We start from the raw sequence: 18,766 nt of genomic DNA on the forward strand, positions 1-18,766 counted from the left end.
GAATCCTGCCGACTACGCCAAATGTAAAGCCAGCAGCTAGGGCCAGGGCTGCCATCACAGCCGCCCAGCCCGTGCAGGTTCGCATTGGATTCGGACAGTCGGTAAAGAAACAACGGAGCCAGCAAAATGGTGGGATCTTGATAACATGATACGAAGCAAAATAAGTAAATCAGAAAAAACCAGGAATTGCATTATTCCATACGTAGGTGGGACATAAAAGTGAAACTAAGAGACATTGATAAGAGTGTGGTGGTTACGGGGGGGGGGGGAGGAAGGGGGAGGGGGAGGGGCACAAAGAAAACTAGATAGAAGGCGACAGAGGACAATCTGACTCTGGGTGATGGGTATGCAACATAATTGAACGACAAGATAACCTGGACTTGTTATCTTTGAATATATGTATCCTGATTTATTGATGTCGCCCCATTAAAAAATAAAATGAAAAAAAAATAAAGAAACAACGGAGCCAAAAACTGGTGGGCCATAGTCTTTAATTCTAGCTTGCACCTGGCGGGCAAGTAAAAACACACACTGGGCTCCAAAACCCACTCACATTCAGTGCTCACAAAGCCACTGACTTATCCGAGTTTCCTAGAATCAAAGGTTTCTAGCTCACCAGCCTTATTCTCCTCAGTTCCCCATCTCCTTCCTTATCCCAGATGGATATCCCAGATATCCATCTCCTTCCTTATCCCAGATACAAACACTACACAAACTGGCATCTCACTCAGCACTCCTCCATCTTGGCTGCTTCTCCTGGCCACATGGCCTCTTTCTGCTCTCTGCTCTGCTCTTTCTGCTCTCTCATGCTAATCATCCCAGGAACCAAGAGAGCAAGCTCCCGTTCTGCCCCTATTTTATACTGTAGCTATCCAAACCCTTAATCCAATATACAAAATAGAGAAGTCTCTAATACAAAGTCACTTCTCTGAGGCATGATTGGATTGTACCACCCCACATCAAAAAGGGTGGGAAAGGCTTAATCCCAAAACCAAGCCCCAGGCTACGAGGATTCTCAACACATATTAATATCATCTGGGCGACGGCCTCACGTGGGCAGCGCTATTTTTAACAAAGTGAGTATAATATATTTTATCTGCCCAACATTGTTGTTTTCACATCCAATAAAGAATAGTTTGGGGGGGAGAGTAATTTAGAATTGTGCAGTGTGGATCTGGATGGGTGGAAGAGAATTAGGACCCAAAAGAGGCCTGTGGATTCAACCAGAAAGAGGTTAGTGGTTGTGGAAGGCAGAATTATCGTCCTCTAAGACATCTCCATCTTCATTTTCAGAATCTGAATATATCTGTACATGACCAGTGGGAATTAAGGTTGCTAGTCAGTTGACCATAAAATAGAGAACTTAACCTGGGTGGTTTGGATGGGTCAAATGTAATCACAAAGATTCTTAAAAGATGGATGAGGGAGGCAGAAGAATATCAGAGTGATATAATTTACATGGAGAAAGACTCAACCAGCTGTTGCATAGTTTGAAGATTGAAGGGAGCCACAAGCCAAGGAAAGCTGGTGCCCTCAGGAAGTTGGAGAAGACAAGGAAACTGATCCTCCTCTGGAGCCACCAGTAGAAATGCAACCATGCTGATACCTTGACTTTTAGCCCAGTGAGACCCATGTCAGACTTCTGACCTCCAAACTGTAAGGTAATAAATTTGTGATGTTTTAAGCCACTGAGTTTGTGCTAGTTTGTTACAGTAGCAATAAGAAACTAATATAGTAACCAAATGGGAATCTTTGTAGAATTTTAGAGATGGTATAGTACAGTGAGTTTGTTTTGCCTTATTCCTTAAAGAGTCTCTGCTGAGAAAAACTGGAAAGCCAGGATTGTTGATTGGTATCTAAATTCTTACCTAAAGTACTTTTAAAAGGGATATTTTAATATTTTTGTCCCACTAGGGCATGTATTTCCATCTATGCTGTAATGAAGGCAGGCTAATCATATGTTGGTCAAATAAGTTTGTAAATATGATGGATATGTTTGCTCGCTTATAGTTTGCATTGGGTGTGGGGGACAGGCTGAAAGCAGGTAGAATCCTTATAGCCTAAGGCTTAGTTTCAAAACTAAGCTTTTCCCCCACACCATTGACTGTTGCATGATAAGGGGTGGTACACTCTCATAAGGAATCCCATTATGCCTCAGATAAGTGACTTTGTATTGGAGACTTTCTTATTTGTATATTGGATTAAAGGTTTGGATTTCTACACTATAAAGGAGAGCACAGAAAGGGCATGTGGAGGAGAGGAGAAGCAACCAAGATGGCGGAGTGCTGAAGGAGAAGCCAGTTTGTGCAGAGAGAAGAAGATGGGGAACAGAGGTGAATAAGGCTGGTGAGGTAGATACTTTTGATTCTAGGAAACTTGGATAAGTCAGTGGCTTTGGGAGTCCTGAATGGAAAGAAGTGTTTTCCCACTGTGTGTATTTCTTGCCCACTGGGTGCAAGCTAGGATTAAAGCTAATGGCCCACCAGTTCTTGGCTCCATTGTTTCATTACCGTCTGTCTGAATCTAATGTGAACCTGCACAGGCCAGGCGGCTGTGATGGTGGCCGCGGCTACTGGCCATACACCATACACCTGAACTTGATTAGAAAGTCTAGAAAAAAATTTTTTTTTTAATTTAAAAATTAATTTTAATGGGGTGACACTGATCAATACAAGTAGTTCGGTTTCAGGTGAATGTCTCTATAGCATTTGGACTATTGATTGCATTGTGTGTCCATCACCCAAAGTCAGATAATTTTCTGTCACCATATATTATTGGTCCTTCTTTACTTCCCTCTTCCAACCCCCCCCCCAGAAATAAGGCTTTTACCCCTTTTTTGGAGCTGTTATTTTTAAAATTGTAATCAATTATCTATACATCTCAGCTACAGTCTGCTAACAAGGTAATATTTATCATTGATTGGCAAATATATTATAAAATGATTTTGTACACAAGTATTTGATTAAATTCAGTATTATAAATAAGAAAACTGGAATTCAAAGAAGTGAGTTATACTGTGTTACATTGCCATCATCCATCTGTTATTTCTAGAGCTGGCCTGGAGCCCAGAGCCTATCTGTGCCCAAATCCTTTTACTTTTCTTTCTCATTATTACACTTCTAGGTCTGGCTTTGGGATTGTGTGCTTCTGCCCTTAGATAAATTTATCCAGCCTCTGAAGCAGTGTGGCAGGTGAGAAGGTGGTAGCAGCGGACAGATAGTAGTCTTTCCCCCTTTTCCATCACTAACAAATAGTCTCATTGTTACCAGAGCAAAACAAAATGGAAAATGGTAATAGCAAACATATACAGTTCTTATTTTGTGTCATCACTGTTGTAAACTTCTGTATGTATCGTAATTTCTTTCATTCTCACCATTTTTTAAAACACACACACACACAGATTATTATTTCAAATGAGATCCTGAGGAACAAAGTGTTCCCTTAACTTGCCCAAGGCCATACAGGAGGAGCAGAGTGGGATAGGGATGGACACCATCCTTTTGTTTAAAGCTATGATGGTTTTTCTCAAACTTTTTATTTTGAAAAATTTCAAAGGTACAGAGAATTTGAGTAGAACAACAAACACCTATATACATAATTCTCTAGATTCAACACATAGTAGCATCTGCCCTGTTTACCTTGTCTCCATTTTTGTGTGTGTGAGTGTGTGTATGTGGTTATTTGAAAGCAGTGGGCATCACTACTTCAGCATCCTTTATTTTTAAAGAAATCAGATCAGTCTTATGTGAAACTTTTGACTCCTTTATATTAATTCAGATATTCACTAATACAGGACTTCACATTTAGGAGAAACCATAAACGGAGGGGGGGAAGGACAGTTGAAATTGTGCAGGAGAGTCAAGTTAGTTCTAATATCTAGTAGCGAGTTCTGTGCTGGCACTTTGCCTAGGCTCATAATTTTCAAGACAACCCTATAATGTAGATGTTATCCCCATTTTACAGATAATCTCAGACAGAAAAAAGTTGCCTAAGGCCACCCAACTAATATGCAGCAGAGCCCCATATAAACTTAAGCAGTTAAATATATATTTTAAACATTTTAAAGGACGCTGACGTGCCATGATGAATACCTCCTACTTTCAAATGATTACACACAATAAACGGATAAATATGGCAAATGTTAATAATTGTTGAATATAGGAAGTAAGTATATGGGTGTTGATTCAAATTCTCTGTACCTTTGAACAGTTTCAAAGTAACAGTGTTTGAGCTCTTTTCGCTTAGTGCAGCGGTTCTCAACCTGTGGGTCACGACCCCAGCGGGGTCGCCTAAAGCCATCGGAAAATACATAATGCATATCATGTATTTTCATTCCGAATCATAACTGTAGCAAAATTACAGTTATGAAGTAGCCACCATAATTATTTTTTGGTTTGGGGTCACCGCAACATGAGGAACTGTATTGCGGGGTCACAGCATTAGAAAGGTTGAGAACCACTGGCTTAGTGCCTTGGTAAGTACTTTGAGGGGGCAGGGAAGTATTTAAGAATTATCTTGCTAACAAAACCTTACAAATCACATTTAGTCGGAAACATTTACGTGGGTACCCAACTCAAAACCATGCTTAGATTTTTTTTTTTTAACTTTTTTTTTTTAACCTACAATACAAACCTGGACGGAACTGAAGGCAGGAGAGAAATGGGGGAAGGTGGGAGATCCCCAAAGTAGGTGAACGCAGGATATTGCCGTGGCTGGTGGCCTGGTGGCTTCTGGGAATTGTAGTCTCCCAATTATCAAGTCTATTCCCATCTAGGGCCTCGGGGGAACCGGAATCGGCTCCCAGAAGCCCCCGGGGCGGTTCGCTGGGAACGCACTTCCTGGGACGCTGAGAGGGCGGCTCGGAGAGACTGCTCGGGGTGGGCGAGCAAAATGCCTGGGATGTGAGGCACAGGTAGGTGTAGTGAAGACCGGTCCGGTTTCTGGGTCTTTTGCATAAGTGGGCGAGGATCTTGGGTAAAGCAGGTAACTGGAGGGGAAGCGGGGACACTGAGGACTGACCCCACTGGCGGGGCCGGATGAGTGAGGCGATGTTTGGCGGAGCCGGTCCGTGCCCTGTGCGGAGGCGTGGGAAACGCGGCGGCTCTGCAGCTGCAGGGAGCTCTTTCTAATCCCAGCTGCGGCGCTGGTGTAAGGATGGCCCTCTCGCGGTGGAGACCCACTCGCCGGTGCGGGGCAGGGCTTGTGCCCAGAGCGGTGACTGCACTGGCCCCACGAAGGAGCCTTTCTCCTAAAGCCGCAGCTCGGGGGGCGGGAGAGGGGCCGGGGGCCGGGGTGCTTTCCTGAAGCCAGCTCGGGGACAGGCCGGACGTGTGGCCTTACTACACGGGCATGGCTCAGGGAGCCGGGGTGAGTTTGTTTGGTTGTTGTACACATTGAGTTTAATTCACAATGAGAGAGTAACTGCCACTATCTACTTATTTCAATTACAAGGCAGGCAGAATGGGGTGTGTTTTTAATTGTAAAATGACTTTGCTTAGCTTTGGCGTGAGAGCAGTTATGCTGGATACCAACTCAAGAAACATACATTTAGAAAATAAAAATAATTTAATTGAAGTCCCTTCTGTGCAGACTGCGTCGGGCAGCATTCTATGTAATGATTACAAATGGGGCTCGCGATACACGCCCTAACCCAGGAAGTTGTCAGGCGTGCCCAAGTTTTCACTCTAGTCATACCTATTGAGATAAAGAGTAGTTGAAGAGGAAGTTGCTGATGCATTAAGATAGATGGAGACATACCAAAGGGCAGGTTGAACCATTGGTGGAACTCAAATAAGCATTCTATCAATAGTTGCAAATTTTAGTATGCACAGTGCAGATCAGCTTTGCCTAGTTTTGTCAGTATCCATTAAAAAGGCATAAAAGAAACATAGTAATGGCTTCTTGGCCTTTTGGCGAAGATCAAATGAAGAAACATAATTTCTTTTACTTTCCAGACAACTAACTGCCCAGTGTTTCCTCAGCTCTCTTTATTCTTTCACTATAGTTATAAAAATGATCTAAAAATTCATCAGACATTGATAATTTATCACCATGACAGTGATTTTTTTACTACTTATTTCTATCTTAAATCATAAAATGAAAGTTAATTTTTGTTCTGTATGTTACATATGTTTGAATTTAAGAATAAAGTGCCTTTAAAAGAAACTTGCTTCCCTTTTTTGATATAACATTTTATTGGCTTTAGATGATTGCTAATTATTTTTCCTAATTCCATGTGAATCCAAATTGAGTTTTAAAGAAGTAGGGTATTAATTGGGGCATTTCTCCTATTTCTTTAGGCCCAGACCATTCCTACTCTTTGTTCAGATGTACAGATATTTCTTCAAAGTTGATTAAAGTTGTTTTAGAACTATCAAGTACCTCGCAGAGTAAGTACATCCTTTGATTATATCTCTTCTTTTTACTGCCATTAATGAGATGACACGTTTTTCTCTTGTTCAACAAAATAGTTATAGGACAGACCGCCCTTGTGAGTGCAATGATTGATGATGTACAAGTTTCAGGTATAACCCAAATTACAGGTATAAAGGACTGCAACTGTAACCAACCAAGAACTAATATAGCTGCTGTTACATATGTTCTCATATAGCAATTCCTTAGAGTTGTTCTGAAAAAATACATAGTAATGGTTTGTGAATTTCTAAGGCTCTTAGCCACTATTCCTGCTCCAGACTTCCTGGAGCTCTGTTCAAAACCACAGAACAGATACTCTTTTGAAAATGTTTTTATTTGAAATTATATCTTTGATAACCTTTCATTGTATACCAAATTGTATCCATCTACTTCTCTGAAAGTCACTGTGGAACAGATAATTGAATGACAGAATATAAAGTGGTTGTTTTTGAAACAATCCTTGTTTGATTTGGTTAGTAACTACTCCAAAGAGAATACTCTGTCATTATTGTCATATGACTATAATCATCTGTGGTTGTTTGCTGATAGTTCAGAGAAAAGTATGTTCCAAGCTAAAGAAAGTAAGTAATTCTACTAATAATCATTACAGACTTAAATTTCTGACCATATGGTGTTTTTCAAAGGGCTTTACTAGGTCGTGATCTTACAGTTCCCTTTGGGGACACTTTACAGAGAAGTTTTTGACTTTCAGAGGACTTGGATATCTTCTCTAGTTTGTAAGTGGTAGGCTGAGATTGGCATTTGGATCTCTGATTTCCTGGGTACAGTGCCCAGCTGCCTCTCAGGTGGAAACAAGCCCATGTCTATATACATATATAACCCAGCGCAAGGCCGTCTCCCAGCTAGTGTTCATGAGTGCTCCGCAGGTTTGTTGAAGTGTGTTCTTTGCTTATTTTCCACAGTCCCTAATAAGGGGGGTTTCATATGGCAAAAAAGATGTTTATTTTTTCCCCATTGCTATTTTGAAAAGAAAATATAAATACAAATATATATGTTTTGTAGCTTTCATAAATCTTAATTTGATATATTAACCACTCTTAATGAAGAGGGATGTAATCAATGCATAACATTACATTGAAAACAAAATAAAAGAAAGAAAACATAAACAACATGTAATTGATTGACTTCCCAACCACTCTGTGACTTAATCAGTGTTACCAAATTTAGACATTTTTAGACGTATAGTTTGTGTGTAAATAGCTGGCAATGGTCCCATTCTTGGGAAGTTTCTAGAGGAAGAAAATGAACTTTTGTTTTAAAAAGTGGGAGAGACTGCCCATGAGGAGTGGGAAGCAGGGGCCCAGTCTAGACACCGCTGGGGGCTTCAGAACTCAGGAGATGAATGAGTGGGTCTGTGTCAATAGAGGAAATTTACAACTTTCTTTCTGCATCCTGACCATACTCATATGGACCTTTTACTTTTCAGTTTGCTTACTCATTTACAGTAGTTGAGCGCCTTCTATATGCCAGTGTTGGACACAGTGGATAAAACAAAAGGCTCTCTGTCCTCCTGGAATTCACAGTCTGGTGGGAAAGAGAAATACTGACAAGGAATTAATAAGCACAATCGCTGCTTCCAAAGAAAAAAGACAAAGGTGCTGCTAGAGCATATAACCGGGGCAAAAGGAGATTAAAGGGAAGGAAGGGAGGCCAGGAAACTAGAAACTGGAAAGATGAATACGTGTTAGCTGTGCAAAGAATAGGATGGACAGGATTAAGAAAGTGCTAGGAGGAAGAATAGCATGAGGAAGAGCCCTTAGCCAAGTTAAAGTGGGAAATCTGAGAAGTTAAAAGAAAAGTAGTATAGCTGTGTAGACTATTAATGTGTAAGGTGGATGAGTGACACGTAAGGAGATTGAGAATTTAGCAGGAACCAGGTGGTGGGATTTGAAACTTTAAAAATTTTATCCTGAGGGAAATAGGAAGTCACTGAATGGTGAGAAATTTAGTGAAATGGTAAGATTTGCATCTGAAAAAAAATCATTCTTGACTCAAAATCAGTTGGTGCATAGCACAAGAGTAGAGGTCTTTTTACTTTGTTAGTACAAACAGATCCAAACCTGAGAGTCACATTTCTTTTAGTTTTAAATCACTAAACATACTCCTCCCAGCTGTCCCTATAAAGTGTTACTTCGTCCTTCTAGTGGGATATATGACTTATCAAATCATATGTGTATGGAATTAACAGTTCAAAAAGAAAAGCAGCCAAAGAAAGATACAAAGAGCAAGGACATTAATTCCAGCACTGAGACTGAAATTTAGTTAACAAATTGAGGTTAATAGTATTTCCCTTCTGAAAAATCCTTGTTGGCTTTGTAAATAGGCCTTGTAGGCAATCTCTGTAATCTGAGCCCGGAGTGCTTCAGCAAAAGCAAGTTCAGGGGACTGGTGCATCCCTTGTATTGATCTGATGCAGGATAAATTTGAGCACATGCTGTCAGAAGTATTGATCCATCACTGTTCATCACTGTCATTTGATAGTCTGTAGGCTGATAAATACAGGAATTTATTAATAATAACGTCATTCATCCTGATCTTGTTTCCCATTCCATTTTGAATTGGAACCAGTGGTACAGGGCAGTTTGTTTGGAGAAGTCTCAGTTATGTTGATACGCCAAGTATCTGAACCCTACCTTTGAAAGCAAGAAGAAGTTGTGATTGGGGTAGGACTCTGAATAGGTAATCTGAGGGCGTTCTGAGGGCTAGGACTCTGAATAGGTGATCTGAGGGCGTTCTGAGGGCTAGGACTCTGAATAGGTGATCTGAGGGAGTTCTGAAGCTTTGAGAGACACAGAGGGATCCTTTTTATTGTCTTTACAACTTTGATCAAGTCATCATTGTTGTTCACTGTTTAGTCTTTTTCTAACCTGTATGACACATTTTTTATAAACCAGTACAGTGGTACCTTAATACACAGTTTAATTCATTTCATGGCCAAGATCATGACTCAATTTGCTCGTGTGTCAAATCGAATTTCCTCATTTAAATTAATGGGAATGCAATTAATTCGTTCTGGACACCCAAAACCACACGAATTTTTTGTTTTATATGCTTTTAAATAAGAAAATGTACTTTATAAATATCATATACATAATAAGAGAATGTACAGAAATAAACTGGTTTATGAAGTGTATTTACCTTCAAGGTCAGGGAAGATGCTGGTGGAGGGGGAGGAGACTGGCAGAGGAGGTTTTCATTTTGTGCGCTATCACTTAACAGAACTTATTCTCTGTACACTTACTGCTACATTTCATTGCAAATTTTAACTTACACACTACAGAGGATATGTAACTTGATCGTTAAACTTAATTGCTGTTTTATTACTTTGCTTACTCATCATTTTCTTCACTGACTTTGGCTTTTTCTCCATACTTTCCTCGCTTTCACTTAGAGGCCGTTTCAACAAAAACCTTTCCGTGGAAGCTTGTTTCTTCCTCCCTTTCAGGACATTTGGCAGGCCATCTAGTGGAGAGTGGCGGAAGCTCATGATTCAAATATCTGCTCGTGACTTAAAGCAAAAATCCTGCAAGTGACTGCTCGTCTTTCAAATTGCTCGTGATTTAAAGTGCTCGTGTGTCAAGGCACCACTTTATATTATTGGTTCACTTTGGTTAATACCAAACAGTAGTCACTTGAAATGTAGTAAATCGTACAACTGATTCACTAGTAGTATTTTGAATTCTTATAAAACAGCATATAATTTCCCTCAGTCTGATGGTTAACATACTGAGGCAAGGTCCAAAATCTTGGTGGCCTCAGGTTTCTTCCAGGACCTAACAATGTTTTGCACGTGCTAGATAGTCAGTGAATACCTGTTGAATGAATGATCGTTAGCATCAGCTACTTGTCCAGTTCTTCATTATCAATAGCCTCCTTTGTGAGTACTGTAGTCTTGTTACAGGGCCCAATACTAATTTATTCAAATATTCCTTGAATGCCTTGTGTGCCAGGCACTATGCAAGTTGCTTACAGTGTATGGGGAGACAGATGAATGAGCAGAAGTTAACAGGAAGCTGAATTCTGGAGCTTTACATCATTAGTGTTCTGGAACAGAAAGGAAAGTTTGTCTACCCAGTGCTAGCAGAGCCAGACTCTAGACACGGAGCATTGCAGTGGAGAAATGTTGGCTATTTTATTAGAAATGGCACCTCCCAGGAGGACTGGGATTTAACTCAAACCTGAACTCCCTGAGAGTGTGTAGGTGTGGTTAGGGGTGCTGGGAGCTGAAGGTTGGAAGTGAGATAGGGTAGTAAATCATTTCCTGAGGTCTTGAGGAAGGTTCTGAGGTTTGTTCCGGTGTCTCTATTTGGTTCACGGGGAAGTAGCCAGGGGTCCTGTCACTTTAGGGCTTAGAAGCTGAAACATAACTTAGGGGGAGATGTTATCTTTAGCCCACTAGAGCACTAGAGGCCCAGGCCCTGGGTCCAGGATACTGTCTTCTGCTTCGGGAGTTGCTGGTGATCCAGGGAAAGGGCTAGGTCTCTGGGTAAAAAAAAAAAAAAAAAATATAAATATATATATATATATATAATATATATATATATATGGAGAAAAGGAATATGATTTCTAGAGGTAGGATTTAAACCTAAATTTAATCAAAGTCATAGGAGCCTTGGTTTCGTTAGCTGCCTTTTCCAGTGTAAATACTCCCAAAACTGCACTAGTTTCCTTTGCTGGACCGAGGGGGTGGCTGCTAAATTTAGCAAGGCAGCACCCCTCCGCCTTCCAGGTTTGCACAAAAAAATAAGAACGATAAGATCTTTGTTTTGTTCTTTATCCATAACATTTTCTTAAACAATTGTTACTGCTGGTAATAGTGACCGAAAACAACATGATAAACAAATAGTAAACTAATATTAATGGAGAAACTTAGAACTAATTATGCTTAATTGAAGGACTTTAAAAAATGGCCTCTTGTGCTTAAACTCTGATTTTATATTGTACACATATATGTATATATATGTATAGCTAGGTGTGTCCACATACCTATATTTTCTGCTGCTAAAATTATTCCTAGGGTATATGACTAGATTAAATATACAAATGCATTGTTTTCTAAAAAACATTGTGCCTTCCCATTTGAATACATTTAGTCAAGCCCTAACCCAGTTTCATAGCATTTTTGGTCATGTTCTTCTTCCTGACTCCTGAACTCTCAGTAGATATTTGACTCTGTAAAGGATGATGGATTCTCTAAACCTATGCTGTATCCAGAAGTAAGACTATTTTCCACCTTGCCACTTTGTCATGATCAAACTGAAAGAAGTAAATGTGTGACCTGACCTGTGGTGGCGCAGTGGATAAAACATTCACCTGGAATGCTGAGGTTGCCAGTTCGAAACCCTGGGCTTGCCTGGTCAAGGCACATATGGGAGTTGATGCTTCCTGCTCCTCCCCCTTTTCTCTCTCTGTCTCTCTTTCTGTCTCTCTCTCATCCTCTCTCCCTTTATCCTCTCCCTCCCTCCCCTCTCTAAAACAAACAAATAAATAAAAGAGAACTAAACGTGCTACCTTATTAAAGCAGTCTGTTCTGTGCCTCATAGTGGGCATGATAGAAGTCAGAAAATGTATTTGAGTGGGTATTTGGAGAGTGAGTTTCAAATTTTTGAAGAAATTAAAGCTGATTAAGATACTGGTTTTGATAGTTTGTCATATATAGAAAAAGAGTAAGAGCCTTTTAATTCAGGATGAGAGAAAGGGCTGGCTACTACTGTTCTGTTCCTTAAAATAGCATTAATAGAGGTAGATTATAATTACTTCAGAAATCTTAGCATTCATCTTATATGAGCAGTAATAGTATAATAACCAGTGGTGTAACAATCTTCAAAGCACGCAAGTCATCTTGAAGCAGCCAAGAAATAGCTGAGCAGAATAATTTCAGGGACCTTTTTCTTGTCTTTTCATTTGACTGACTCAGTGGAGAAGAGTCCATTTGTGTTTTGTAATTTTCCAGTGTGTGTAAAAGAATGAGATGTATGCTTTTTCTCCTTTACTATTTATTCAACAAATGTTTTTTGAACTGCTCCAGTATGCTAAGCATCATGGAGAAGCAATTAACATTTGCCTTGCACTTAAAACGTGCCAGGCAGGTTTTAAGCACTTGACATTATATTAACTCATTAAACACTTGGAACTGTTCTGTGAGGTAGGTAGGCGCTGTTACTTTTCACATTTTACAGATGAGAGAAATGAGGCACAGAGAAGTTTGTAGCTGACCCAAGGTCAGTAAGTGAGGAGGCAGGGGTTAGAGCCCAAGCAGTCTGCTTCAGCCTCTGCCCCCAACCACGTGGCTGTCCTATTGTGCCTTCTCCCTACACCTTTGTCTCCTACCAGCCTCTTCTCCTCCGCCGTGTACGAGTCTCATTTCACATCTGTGTGAGCATTTGAGGCTGAACTTGCGGTTTGTGGTTGATAGTTGTTGAGTGCCCTGACCCTATATATTTGGGTGTCTGACACATAAAAGTACTTAATATATGTATGTTGAATGATTATTGACAACCAAGAGAATTTCTGATGTGATGTTATGAGAATTTGAAATTATTTTGGTTGTATCTCTGATTCTCTGTGAAGACAAATACTTCTAAAGACTTCAGTTGCTACATGACCCAGTAAGCGGTAACCAAGCAAATGTGTGTGCACCTGTGCCCCGAGGTATCACACACAGTATGTATAAACATTTTAGTTACACCCATAGAGGCTACGAGGACAGGATTTCCTCTTCTCAGAGATGTCATTGGTTATGTTGCCAGTGAGTGCCACCTTTTCTGCTCTGCTCCCCTGTTGTCCCCTCATGCCATGTCCTCTTGTGTGTCCCCCCCAGCCCGACCGACAGTGCTGCACAGCCTGCCCGCCATGGGCTGTCGAGAGGTCCACGCGGCCACGGTGCTCTCCTTCCTGTGCGGGATCGCCTCGGTAGCAGGCCTCTTTGCGGGGACTCTGCTTCCCAACTGGAGGAAATTGCGACTAATCACATTCAACCGAAATGAGAAGAACCTGACAGTTTACATAGGTCTGTGGGTGAAGTGTGCCCGATACGACGGGAGCAGCGACTGCCTGATGTATGACACAACGTGGTACTCCTCCGTTGACCAGCTGGACCTGCGGGTCCTCCAGTTCACCCTGCCTCTCAGCATCCTGATCGCAGTGGGCGCCCTGCTGCTCTGCCTGATTGGAATGTGCAACACAGCCCTCAGGTCCTCAGTGCCCAACATCAAGCTGGCCAAGTGTCTGGTCAACAGTGCAGGCTGCCACCTGGTGGCTGGGCTGCTGTTTCTCCTGGCAGGGACTGTGAGCTTGTCCCCATCCATCTGGGTCTTCTTTTACAATGTCCATCTGAACAGGAAGTTCGAGCCGGTCTTTACATTTGACTATGCAGTGTACGTCACGATCGCCAGTGCTGGGGGCCTGTTTATGACGGCCCTCCTGCTGTTTATTTGGTATTGTGCGTGCAGGTCTTTGCCTTCTCCTTTCTGGCAGCCCCTGTACTCCCACCCTCCCAGTGTGCATACTTACTCGCAGCCCTATTCTGCCCGCTCCCGCCTCTCTGCCATTGAAATCGACATTCCTGTGGTGTCACACACCACCTAATGGAGGGAGAGTTGTTAAAGAAACCTGACAGCCTCGCATTTATTTCCCTTGTACAAGGAGCTGTTTTGGACCAATGTACATTTTCCGTGTTTGTGACCAGTCTATGAAAGCCAAATTTGTATCTTCTAGTAGAATGAAGTGCTGCTAGTTTTATGAAAAGGACATTATTTTAACGGTGAGTCATTCCTTTTATCTTGCTTCTTATGCTAGGAGGGTTTTTAACCTCCATATTGATATCTGATCAGTAATTCAAGTGGAAATGACCGGTTTCTCAACTGAGGTGATGAGAGGAACATGGTAGTGTAAACAGTGATGAGTAAGATAAGCTGTTGTGGATGATCCGGATGTTTCAGAATGGGTATTTTCCTTTTTCTATAATCCTTTAACCCAGTACAATTAAAAAGGGCAATTGCAGATGTAAGAAATTTCTTTCAGGTAAGGGTAATACATATCTTTATAGCAGTCAGGCTACCAGTATAAAGCTGTGACTTTTCTTAGGGCTAATTGTATTGGATAGAGTTCAGTATTTTGAAGATGACTTTCTTTTATGAGTTCCTTATCTTCTACCTCGTGTCAGTGTTTAAAAATGCATTTAAGTGATATCAGAGAAAATAAGCCTAACATTTTAACTGTATGGATAACTTTTAATAATTTGAAGAGTTAGTGGTTCTGTAAATTGTATTCTTGGAGTTAAAGTGTGCCATGATATGGATTGGTGCTTCCTCTGAGGCAGAAAAACACTTTTTACAGATCTCATCCACCAAGTGGTACTCACGCCCGTGTATAATATCTTAGTGACTAAGAGGAAAAAACCAAGAGACCCAATTGGTTCTGTAGACAGTGGCAGGGGACAAGCATCTGGTACTCAGAGGTTCCCTCTTGTGACTGCCTTTTGAGTGGTGGGTAAGGTAAGGTGTGCATCACCGGGACCACACTCACTCTGGACTCAGTTCCTGACCTCATCACTGAGGATTTCCTTGAGCATAAATCTCTGCCTAATACTTTAGTAGGTGCCATAGAGGATACATGAAAAGTATGAGATTTGTCCCACTCACTTAAGAATTTTTTATAGAAACTATTATTTTTTAAAATATTTATTTATTTTTAGAGAGACGAAGGAGAGAGAAAGAGAAGAACATTAATTTGTTGTTCCACTTATGCATTCATGGGTTGATTCTTGTATGTGCCCTGACCGGGGATTGAACCTGTAACTTTCGCCTATCTGGATGATGCTCTAACCAATTGAGCCATTCTTCCAGGGGTCATTCATTAAAAAATTTTAATAGAGAAGGTCAAACTATTTGGCAGTTAGGGAACAGTCTGACTTCATTGGTAGCTGGGCTTGACTCCTCAATCATTGATCCAGGAATATATTCAGCCAGAGACACGGTTTCTGGCAGACAAGCTTATTGAACAATGCTGCCAGTATTCTGGAACCTAGGAACTCAGTTCATTGGCTTCTTCAGAGCAGTGGTTTTCAACCTTTTACACTTGAAGACCGGTGAAAATAGAATTACTTCAGGGACTGCTGAGGCAGAAATCACCTTGAGCTTAAGTGAGTTAGACTAAGATCATTAGGTCTATAATCTTCATACCACATCAGAGTGGTTACCTCTTTTGCAGACTGGCAAAAAATTTCTGACTGGCGGATCTGTGGACCGGTGGTTGAAAAACACTGCTTCAGAGCACCTACTTTAGCCTAGACACTGTAATAACACTATATGATTGAGGAGAATGGGCAAAGCGGTAAAGAAATTGCATGTTTACTTTCACCTGTGAAAAGGTGATGTTTTGAAGGGGGAAGAGTATTTAAAATTTCTTCAAATGGGCTAACATTTTGATGAAACCATTGTTAACACTGATATGAATGCTTAGAAATTCAGGGATACTGGGTCTTTACCCTTATGAATTTGAGCTGCTTACTTAATTGGTGTAATTTGCTACACATCAGTAGTGTGTTTGTAAGGGTTTTGTTCTATTAACCATTAATCATTACTGGACTGTTTTAACATTCCATAAAAATTTAGTTGCATGGTAAACCGACTCTTACGCCTTTTTGTAAATCTGATTATGAATCTGGTACTTCTGTGGGTGTTAGTGTTACTTTTGTTTCTAATTCTGACACTAGTTTCTGTATATAGCGAGTAAACCCAGTCTCTAATTTCTGGATGCCGTCAGAAAGCATGCTCTGTGAGTTTTAGTTCCAGCGACTCATTCCTTCAGTTCTATTCCTTTTAACTCTTCTCAGTTTGAGCCAAATTTTGATCATTCCAAGACTGGCAGGTAGAATTTGAAGATTAATATTGATTTCCCCCTTTGCTAGTTAATTTCAGTCTCCTTTCTCACTGACTGTCCAGAAGTGTCAAGAATCCCGCCATCTCCCTGTTCTTTGTATAAACAATGTTAAAGAAATGACTCAAACCATTCATCTATCAGTTTTTAATGGGATCTTAAATATAAATGTTAACTTTTTCCTACAAGAATCTCTTAGATTCTTTTCCTAATCTGTAGCCTTACATCAGTATTTATTGTAGACTCACTAGACAGAAGAAACAGCTGTTTCTCTTTTTGTATTTACTGTTTCAGATTTGCTATCAGTACCTATTCTTCAAAGCCATCAGGGGAAAGCAAGTACTTACCATTCTTTTTGTCATTTTTTTTTTTTTTTTTGCATTTTCTTTTGCATTTTTCTGAAGCTGGAAACAGGGAGAGACAGTCAGACAGACTCCCGCATGCGCCCGACCGGGATCCACCCGGCACGCCCACCATGGGGCGATGCTCTGCTCACCAGGGGACGATGCGACGCCCATCTTGGGTGTTGCCATGTTGCGACCAGAGCCACTCTAGCGCCTGAGGCAGAGGCCACAGAGCCATCCCCAGCGCCCAGGCCATTTTTGCTCCAATGGAGCCTTGGCTGCGAGAGGGGAACAGAGAGAGAGGAAGGTGCGGCGGAGGGGTGGAGAAGCAAATGGGCGCTTCTCCTGTGTGCCCTGGCCGGGAATCGAACCCGGGTCCTCAGCACGCTAGGCCGACGCTCTACCGCTGAGCCAACCGGCCAGGGCCCTTTTTTGTCATTTTTGAACACTCATCAGGCTCTCATTGTGATGGGGGAATCTTTGTTTGTTGTTACAAGCTATTAACATTAAGGGCCTTTTTTATAGAAGCCATCTTGAAAAGCAACCGTAAATGTGGTATGACGCACCAGATTTGGTTTCTCCGGGCATGGGAGGAAAGAACCCTACGTTTACCTGTAAATATTCACTGTCATCGATAATATGTTGTAAGCTGCAATGTACAACCTTGATAAAACTGTACTGTACTTCTTGATGTTATTAAAGATGTATTTTTACAAGTTTCTGTTTCCTCATTTTCTTCAATGCTTTAAAGGTAAAATATTGTATTTTGAGAGTGCTTTTCAAATATACACAAATTGAAAAAGAAACAGCCCCATTTAGAACTGTGTAGAATAACAATTGGAAAAGAATTTGAAAACTGGATTTATTATTTCAGAAGCATCAAGACCCTTTATCCATTCTTAAGAGTGGTTCCGGGAATTACCAGATTGTAACATTCCACGAAAAAGCAGTAGTGAAATCTGTGTGCCAGGTTCGCCTCATCATGGCATTCCCTAATGGTCTGATTCTGAGACCGGCAGCTTCCGAATGCTCAGATAGGAGGGCCTTTCCTGACTGCAGAACCTGAGATCCCCAGAAGTGGCCCTGAAAGGTAAGTCACCTTAAAATTTCTGAAACCTGGGAAGAGCTTTCAGATTTTTGGATTCCGGCTTCCTGGGGATAGTTCTCACAGATGCTCCTCACTGCGCCCACGGTACCTTAGACAGCAGAGCAGTGTGTTGCACTGGCTTCAGGCTGGGTCGCCCCAGCAGCTTCTGCTAAGACCCCACAGGGCAAAGACCACCCCTCAGCTGGGCAGGCTCACTGAGGGTGACTAAATGCTAGAGAATCCTTTCGTGCTAACTGAAGTCACAAGAGACTGATTTATCAACCAGAAATGAGAAACATTTGCAACCACTATCCAAGACTACTTTTTAAAAATACACCCTATACAGAGCCCCCTGGAGAAAAGACTATTTCTAATCCTGGGCAAGGAATGTACAAGATGAGTCCAAAACATCTTCTTCCAGAAAGTAAGAAAATAGTCAAAGAATAATGGGGGCTTATCAAGTTACATAGGAGCCAGTCTGAAGAAATCCTCACGGGCCAAATCTGGGGCTCCTGAGCAGCAAGGTAAGTGGCAGTAATGGTTATAACCCATGGAGGAAAGCACAAATCCTTACACGTAAGTGGAGAAGAAAGAAAAGCTGTTCACTGCAGCTGCATCGTGCCCTGCAGCCGGGTTCAGTGTCAGCCCACAGCCTGCTGGAGTTCTCAGTGCGCGGCTGCGGGACTCCGTTCTGGCAGGAAAAGCCCAGCGGGAGCTGCCTAGGATTCACACCCAGACCTGCTGTTCACGGGGCAGCTGGGCTCGTTTGTTGTATTTTGTTTGGAGATATGCCAACATTCCAGATGGTCCTACAAAGCAAATTCTTCAGCAGGTTTTGAGGAAGAAAGTGATGGGGGATGGAAAGGAGAGAGTCCTCTGTATTGTGCATGAAAAGCCCAGTGTGACCAAGTTCTGTTAGCAGGGGGCTAGTAATCATGATTTGGAGTATGGTAAATTAGTATACTGTAGCGAGACAGTGTATATTCCTGTCTCCAGGGTTTTGCTTCATAGGAAAAGGAAG

General features: G+C 41.4%; 1 protein-coding gene across 1 annotated transcript; it reads left to right on the plus strand.

Annotated features, from left to right (window-relative positions):
• The first annotated feature begins 4,780 nt into the window (after positions 1–4,780).
• CLDN12 (claudin 12) lies at positions 4,781–16,578 on the plus strand. Its single transcript, XM_066239290.1, has 3 exons — positions 4,781–4,912; positions 6,300–6,389; positions 13,256–16,578. The coding sequence occupies exon 3, from the start codon at positions 13,288–13,290 to the stop codon at positions 14,020–14,022; it is 735 nt and encodes a 244-aa protein (XP_066095387.1). The 5' UTR covers positions 4,781–4,912; positions 6,300–6,389; positions 13,256–13,287; the 3' UTR covers positions 14,023–16,578.
• The last annotated feature ends 2,188 nt before the right edge of the window (positions 16,579–18,766 follow it).

Source organism: Saccopteryx bilineata, chromosome 7 (genome assembly GCF_036850765.1).
Source record: "Saccopteryx bilineata isolate mSacBil1 chromosome 7, mSacBil1_pri_phased_curated, whole genome shotgun sequence".
NCBI lineage: Eukaryota > Metazoa > Chordata > Mammalia > Chiroptera > Emballonuridae > Saccopteryx > Saccopteryx bilineata.